At 36.8% G+C, this 7,785-nt stretch overlaps 1 protein-coding gene and 1 long non-coding RNA gene across 3 annotated transcripts; one reads left to right on the plus strand and one right to left on the minus strand.

The window, feature by feature from the left end:
* Window positions 1-201: 201 nt before the first annotated feature.
* On the minus strand, window positions 202-1,970 carry LOC148203064 (uncharacterized). Of its 2 annotated transcripts, XR_015784583.1 has the most exons (4): window positions 1,571-1,963; window positions 1,262-1,460; window positions 770-998; window positions 202-673 (listed from the first exon to the last, which is right to left on the minus strand). It is a non-coding gene; the product is annotated as an uncharacterized LOC148203064 (long non-coding RNA). The 2 variants fall into 2 exon arrangements; XR_015784582.1 differs by having other exon boundaries at window positions 770-1,460; window positions 1,571-1,970.
* Window positions 1,971-3,314: 1,344 nt separating this feature from the next.
* Window positions 3,315-5,311, plus strand: LOC124821610 (cytochrome P450 76T24-like). Its single transcript, XM_047293524.2, has 2 exons — window positions 3,315-4,335; window positions 4,404-5,311. Exons 1-2 carry the CDS (start codon window positions 3,445-3,447, stop codon window positions 5,007-5,009), a joined length of 1,497 nt encoding a protein of 498 aa, XP_047149480.2. The 5' UTR covers window positions 3,315-3,444; the 3' UTR covers window positions 5,010-5,311.
* The last annotated feature ends 2,474 nt before the right edge of the window (window positions 5,312-7,785 follow it).

Here is a 7,785-nt window from a genome sequence, read left to right on the forward strand (position 1 = left end):
CGCCTTGGTTCCTTTTGAACCGAGCCAGTATCTCATGCATAAAGGTAACTTTGTCCATGCCCTGAATCCAGAATTAAAATAATAAAGCAAAGATCATGTCAGAGTTCCAATTTTCCACCGCTCACGGTACATATTAATACAATCCATACTAAAAAGAAAATAAAAGAAAATAATAAAGCAAAGATCATGTCAGAGTTCCAATTTTCCACCGCTCGCAGTACAAATTAATACAATGGGCCAAAAGCATATGAGAATTACAGCACAAATTTAATAAGCATGGGGTAACACAATTTGGAACTCTTAATCTACTGATGTAAAATAACATAAAAGCCTAACACAATATCTTCTGATCATATTTTTCTAAACATGATCGTCTTAGTACTTCTCTGATAAAAAAAAATGTGAAGAAGATTATGTTTCTACTTTTTGTTTTTGTTTACAGTGTATATGATAAGGTATAAATTATCTTCTGGATACTAATTGATTTCTAGCTAATCATTTTATTTGAGCAGATTTCATGTCCCACTTTTAGCTTTTCCATGGTGATTGGTTCAGTGCCATTGTTGAACACAAAAAGATGAGCTTGCTTTAACACTACAAGTTGTGCATAAACTCGAGACAATATGATTGTCTTTCCTCCTGCTCCAAAACTTTCCACTACTAAGTGATTAATCTGTCATTTAGTAAACACAATCAAAACACTAATCAGTTCTAATAAATGTTACATGCAAAAAACCCAATAGAGTAATTGTTACATATTTGCACATACCAAACTCCTAAGAGAAATTTTCTTATCCTTTATCAAATCCAAGTCCACAAAGCCACCAAATGTCGGCTTATAAAAATCACCCTTTAAAGACGCCTTCATCTGTATAACATAATGAAAGAAAAAGTGAACTTGGGATTAGAAAATTCATACAGTATTTTAAGACGCCTCCTTTGTAAAGTGGTTCAAGTGTTGTTTTAGTGAGATATTTGCATGCTTGCAGCTTTAACACCTTCATGAAAGAGGAGAAAAAAAAGTAGCACTATCAGCAAATGAAGATAATAAAAACAATAACACTAATATAAAATGCCAAATTATCAATAATGAAACGAAAGGGAAATGACAGATTGGAATTATGGAAATAAGATACCATGATAACAGTACACATTACTGATTATAAAAAAAAGGTATGATTGTTCTAAACCCATCTCATTAGCAATATTCGTGATTAAAAGAATGTACAAGAATAAGAAACCATGCTATGGTAACTCTAACCTTTAGCTGTAAACAAGAATCAAAAACAGGTTGCAAGTTCACCAAGAAAGTGTATGATAAGTCAAGAACAATCAAATTTGGAAGACAAAATAAAGATCGAAGACCGTCTGAACCAATTGATGGGCATGACATCAGTATCAATGACTCAATCAGTGGGCATGAGACAGTTGTAGCAGATAAGCAATCATCAGTTAGTTGGCTAGAATTCCAAACAGTAAAAAGTCAATCAGCATTGCAGAAGAAAGAGTCTAGAGATGTTCAGAGAAAATGTTTTAGAAAGGATAAATAGGAAAATAATGTATAGATGACCTGCAAAAGGAAGCATCGAGAGATGTTAAGAGTGGACAATTAATGAATGCTTCAGATAGTACACCACATCCTTTCAACTCAAGTGAAACCATATAAGGTGCTTCAATGCTGAGTGTACTCAATTTTGGACATATTCCTAAATTGAGAGATGAAAGACCAACCTGATAAGTGAGGCATGAAAAGAAAATACTTAGCCTACAGCTTATGTAAATCAGATTAACAAAAGTTCATCACATGCAAAACAGAAATGCTTTCTACGGGGGAGCAAAACCTAGATATCTTACAAGCTTTATAGCTTGAAGAACACAGTCAGGAAAACAAACAAGCAGAAAACTTCATATTTTGTAGTTCATATCAATCTTCAGTAGTCGTGATTATTGATTTAGCAGTATGTCAAATATTCAAGCATGCATTATGGTCATACTGAGAAAAAATATCCCTAATTCCAATTCCATAAACAAAATCAAATCACACAAATCCACAAATGCAGCACCAGAGCAACAAAACTCCAATCCTTCACCACAATGTCATCGAAATTAATCGACTAAATCAAGCAACCAAAACAGTGAATCAAAGAGGTATCCGCCATCAAAATCCGAATAATTGAAAACAGTAATAAGAAATAACAACAGCAGCAAAGAAAGCAGTCCCAACAGAAAATGACAAATCGAAGTTTGTAGAAAGAGTAATTGAATGGAAAAGAAAATAGACATTTCCTGGCCAGCGGTGTCCCAAATCTGAGCCTTGATGACCTTGGAATCGATATTCAAACTCTTGGTGGCGAACTCAACTCCTATGGTAGACTTGGACTCCAAATTGAACTCGTTCCGCGTGAAGCGCGAGAGAAGGTTGGACTTCCCTACGCCGGAATTGCCGATCAGAACCAGCTTGAAAAGGTAATCGTGGATTAGAACCCTAGGAGTTGTTATCGAGAAGCTGCTTCACTCCCAACAGCACAAACAACTTACCGTGGCTGCCACAACCACAACAGAGGTGCGACGACAGAGGCAGAGGTGCTACGAGTGAGGCGGAAGCGGAGGCGATTGCACGGCGACGAAGATGTTGGCAGCAAGCGACGAGGCAGAGGGGAGAGGCGGCAACAATAGCCTGTGAGGAAGACGAAGCAGCAATGGCCTCAAGGAAGATGAAGAACGACTCTTGCATAAGGAAGAAGAAGGAGAACGCAAGAAAGAAGAAGAACGCGAGGCTGCGAAGAAGAGAATGAATAACGTAGGTTAAAATTTCTTAAGTTAACCAAGTGATACTACCTCGGTTATCAGCGCCCCGATGCCTAAGGTACTCAGAGAAAAATAAAAAAAAAAGTAAATGACAATTAATTCAAACGTTTATGCCTCGGTTAACATTATAACCGAAGCCTGTGAATCTTTTGACACCAGCTCCCAAGGACCCGAGGTAATAGTGATTTTTTAAACTGTTCAAAAAAGTAGATTTGAGGCCTTTATGTCTCGTCTCTCTCTCAACCGAGGCAATAGACATTTCCAGAAAAGGTGTGTTAGACAAAAGGTCCGACTTGCATAAAATAATGGTAATTATGCTTCGGTTTATTTTATAATCGAGGTAAAAGACCCTTTCTGCTTCGGGTGTCCTGGAACCGAGGCATAAACATTCGTTTTTATTACATTTATGCCACCGCATTTTTATATGCTTCGGTTTTGATAAAATCGAAACCTATATGGCACGTTAAAAAGCAGATTTTTTACTAGTGGAATTCTGAACAATAATACTTTTTGTCAAGTAGCACGCACGTTTTTCACATGTATTTCACTATATACTCTGTTAGGTGAAGTTAAGCTTTGAATACCTCTCAGTGTCTCAAGAATCAATCTCTCAGTGCACACAAGAGAAGCAAAACAATGGAGTACCTTCTTCCACTTCTTCAAATCACTATAGTGTGTGTAACCATTCATGTACTCATCTCAACCTTCAAACCGATGAAAACCTCAAAATACCCTCCAGGGCCTCACCCTTTTCCCATCATAGGAAACATCTTGGAGCTTGGAAATCAGCCTCACCAAGCACTTACCAAACTTTCTCAAATTTATGGTCCTATTATGAGTCTCAAGCTTGGCAGTATTACCACCATAGTCATTTCCTCTCCACATGTTGCCAGAGAAGTACTGCAAAAAAAAGATCAAATTTTTTCCAACAGGACAACCCCAGATGCGGTTCGAGCTCTTGATCATCACACACTTTCAGTGGTGTGGACTCCACCTTCAGCACCGTGGAGGGCCCTTAGGAGAGTTTGTGCCACCAAAGTGTTCTCTTCCCAGCAGCTTCAGTTCACACAAGTTTGTCGACAAAGGAAGGTGCAAGAATTGATGGATTATGTCAAGGAAAGATGTCAGAAAGGTGAAGCCGTGGATATTGGTGAGACTTCCTTCACAACTGTGCTTAATTCCATATCAAACACTTTCTTCTCAATGGATTTAGCTCATTACGCTTCTGACAAGTCTCAAGAGTTCAAGGACATCATTTGGGGCATCATGGAAGAAGCTGGAAGGCCTAATGTTGTTGACTTTTTTCCAATCTTTCGCATGCTTGATCCACAGGGTGCTCGGAGAAGAATGAATGGTTACTTTGAAAAGTTAATTGCGTTTTTTGATGGACTCGTAGAAGAAAGATTGCGTTTAAGGGCATTAGAAAATGAAGCCAAGGCATGCAAGGACGTGTTGGATTCTGTGTTGGAACTCATGCTTGATGACAATTCACAAGTGACTCGCACTCATGTTCTGCATTTGTTTCTGGTGAGTGTGCGTGTGTGTAAAATTTTTATGTGATATATATTATTTTACTAATTGGCCACATATGTCAGGATTTATTTGTTGCTGGAATAGACACAACATCAGGCTCGATAGAATGGGCGATGGCTGAGTTGCTACGTAACCCAGAAAAGCTAGAAAAAGTGAGGGAAGAGCTTCACCAAGTCCTTGTCAAAGGTGAGCAACTAGAAGAATCACATATCTCAAAGCTTCCTTACCTACAAGCAGTGGTGAAGGAAAGTTTCCGCTTGCATCCACCTGCCCCAATGTTAGTGCCACACAAGACAGAAGTTGATGTTGAACTATGTGACTTCATGGTACCTAAAAGTTCCCAAATTCTGGTTAATGTATGGGCCATGGGAAGAGATACAAGTATTTGGACAAACCCAGATGAATTCAGACCTGAAAGATTCTTGGAAAGTGACCTTGATTTTAAGGGTCAAGATTTTGAACTAATACCCTTTGGAGCAGGAAGAAGGATCTGTCCTGGATTGCCATTGGCTTCCAGAACTGTGCATATTGTATTGGCCTCTCTTCTATGCAACTATAATTGGAAGCTGAAAGATGGACAAAAGCTACAAGACATGGATATATCTGAGAAATATGGGATTACCTTGCATAAGGCACAACCTCTCCTAGTCATTCCAATCCAAGCGTAATATCTAGGAAGATTATATGTGTGGTGAAAATACTCTTGAAACCCGGCTTTGTTACCAAAGTAGGCAAAAATGTGGTATTTATTACCAAAGTAGGCAAAAATTGACTAAAAGTGAAGTCGTGGGGGATCCAAACAACTTCAAATGAAGAAGTCGTGACCCCCCTGCACGACTTCACACTGTTCATAGCAACAGTGTTGAAGTCGTGCACCCCAAAAACGACTTCTGGGTCCTGTAATCGATTACCATTTTTTGGTAATCGATTACACAATGTTGAAATCCTGACCCATGCAAGACTGAAAATGGACGAGCGTTCACTGAAAATGGACGAGCATCCACTTCTTCTGCCGAGCGTCCACTGAGCGCATCTCGACGACGCTCGTCCAGACAGGTAGAGAGAACGCTCGTCCAGAAAGCTAAGAGGACGTTCGTCCATCTAGCTAAGTGGACGCTCGGCAGGAGAAGTGGACGCTCGTCCATTTTCAGTGAACGCTCGTCCATTTTCAGTCTTGCAGGGGTCAGGATTTCAACATTGTGTAATCGATTACCAAAGAATGGTAATCGATTACAGGACCCAGAAGTCGTTTTTGGGGTGCACGACTTCAACACTGTTGCTATGAACAGTGTGAAGTCGTGCAGGAGGGGCACGACTTCTTCATTTGAAGTCGTTTGGGCCCCTCACGACTTCCCCATTTTCGTAAATTTGGTTGAATTTGCCCATTTTGGTAATATTATAGGCAAATATGCCTAGTTTGGTGCAAAAACCCTTGAAACCCTCTTTAGCATGCAGATGAATTAAAATAAGTGAATGAGTAGTAAAACGTTGTTTAAATTTATTATTTAAATTTTCGAGTTTGAATTTATTCAAAATTTTTATGATTAGATTATTCATATTAGATATATCAACTAAAATCTACTTGTAAATAATTTTCACATTAAAATTGAATTATGATTTATTTTTAATAAGTTAAAAGTTGATGATTAATATTAAATTAAATATTTTAAAAAACATTTAATTAAATATCTAATTAAATAATATTTTTAGTGGGTATATTTTTAGAAAAAGAAATTTCATATTAGAAAAAGTAACCATAACTTAGACCCTCTTTAAAAAAAATAACAGTGATCAATAAATAATTAAGAAAATACTGCACTGAAAAATTATGGTTATAAATACTGCACTGAAAAATTAATAACAGTAATCAATAAATAATTAAGAAAATAATCAAATTCATAATTTCTTGAAATTGAATTTTTAACATGAAAAATAATCTTATATTTTTTTCTTAAATTAAAAATATATATAAAATCTAATGATATAAAGAATTTGAGTCTTGAATAACTAAATTATGAATTTGTGAAAAGTAAATAGGTTTGAAAATTAAAGTAGACATAAGTTTATTTAGTGCGGCTAAACTCACTTTAACCATGATCCTAACTCACTTGACAAGGGACTTTGGGGATTGGGACTGTTTTTGGCCTCCACTTGAGTGACTTCCTAAAATGGGACTTTTGAAAGAATGGGTTAGGGTTAACCTATGGGTCATGGGTCAAGTTGACACCTCTAGTAATATGTTGCTTGGTAGATGGGCTTATCAGCACAGTAAAGATGCCTCAGCAGGTGTTGGATGGTAAAAATCTATTTACCATAATGCTATACCCTTTTCTAGATCTTTCCATGTTGTGAAGGTTGATCTTTAGCAAGCTACCAACTAATGATATTTTGAGAAAGCAAGGGCTTTTATGATTCATCTTTTTTAGAATGTTGCGTGGCGAGTAGAATTTGGTCTTGGTTACTTGATCTACTAATGATTCCAATTCTTATTCATTCCTTGGATAATGTTTGGAAAATCTTTCACTTGGAATGGATTAGTAGGAATGAGATCATAATTGATAACAACAAGATGAACTATCTTGGCATTAAAAGTAGCACTTTTTTTCCTTTGTCAACATAGCTAGAACTTGTTGCTCTCATTCCAAGCATAATAATATACATGAGCTCTCTTTTGAAAATAATTTTCTATTGGAGCTAATTCCAAAAGTCAATTAAAGTTACTCAAGTACATTGGCAATTTCTTCCTATTGAATATGTATGCTCAAACAAAAGAAGCATATAATGTAAGTATTTGATAAAAGGCTCAAGAGAAAAGTATTATTGAGAATGAAGTTAAGCAATGTATGTTACTATGGAAGCAAAAATAGAGAAATATATACAAGGAAGGAAAACTAAAAATAGTTACAACAGAAGAAGAGATTTGTTTAGATCTTTATCACCCTCCCTCAAGATGAACATGGATATTATGCATGTTTAGCTTGGATACAATAGTGTTAAAAGGAGAAGGATAAAAAGACTTGGTGAAAAAGTCAACAACTTGATTGGCAGAAGACACATGAAGAATGAGACCATCTTGAAGCTTTTGTCTAGTAATGTAGCAGTCTATGTCTATATGTTTGGTTGTCTCATGAAAGGTGGGATTCTTGGCAATGTGGATAGCATAATTGTTATCACAATAGATTGAATAAGGAGTCGGGCACGATATATGTAAATCTTTTAAAAGATATTGTAGTCATTGCAGTTCACAAGTTAGACAAGCTAAGGACTTGTATTCGGCTTACAAGAGGATTTGGAGACGGTGGTTTGTTTCTTTTGTTAGAAATGATGAGCTTTGTTTCTCAACACCAAGAGAGGGGGGGGGGGTGAATTGGTGTTTTATAAAAATACTCGCTTTTCAGATCTTTTTCGCAAATAGGATGAATCTTTAAACTTTTCCTGAATAGC

The sequence above is a fragment of the Vigna umbellata genome, chromosome 3 (genome assembly GCF_029865625.1).
Source record: "Vigna umbellata cultivar VRB3 chromosome 3, Vumbellata_1.0, whole genome shotgun sequence".
NCBI lineage: Eukaryota > Viridiplantae > Streptophyta > Magnoliopsida > Fabales > Fabaceae > Vigna > Vigna umbellata.

Coding starts and splice junctions, on each gene's coding strand:
- LOC124821610 (XM_047293524.2), top strand. CDS start 3,445: ATGGAGTACCTTCTTCCACTTCTTCAAATCACTATAGTGTGTGTAACC. Junction 4,336..4,403: donor ATGTTCTGCATTTGTTTCTG/GTGAGTGTGCGT, acceptor CACATATGTCAG/GATTTATTTGTTGCTGGAAT.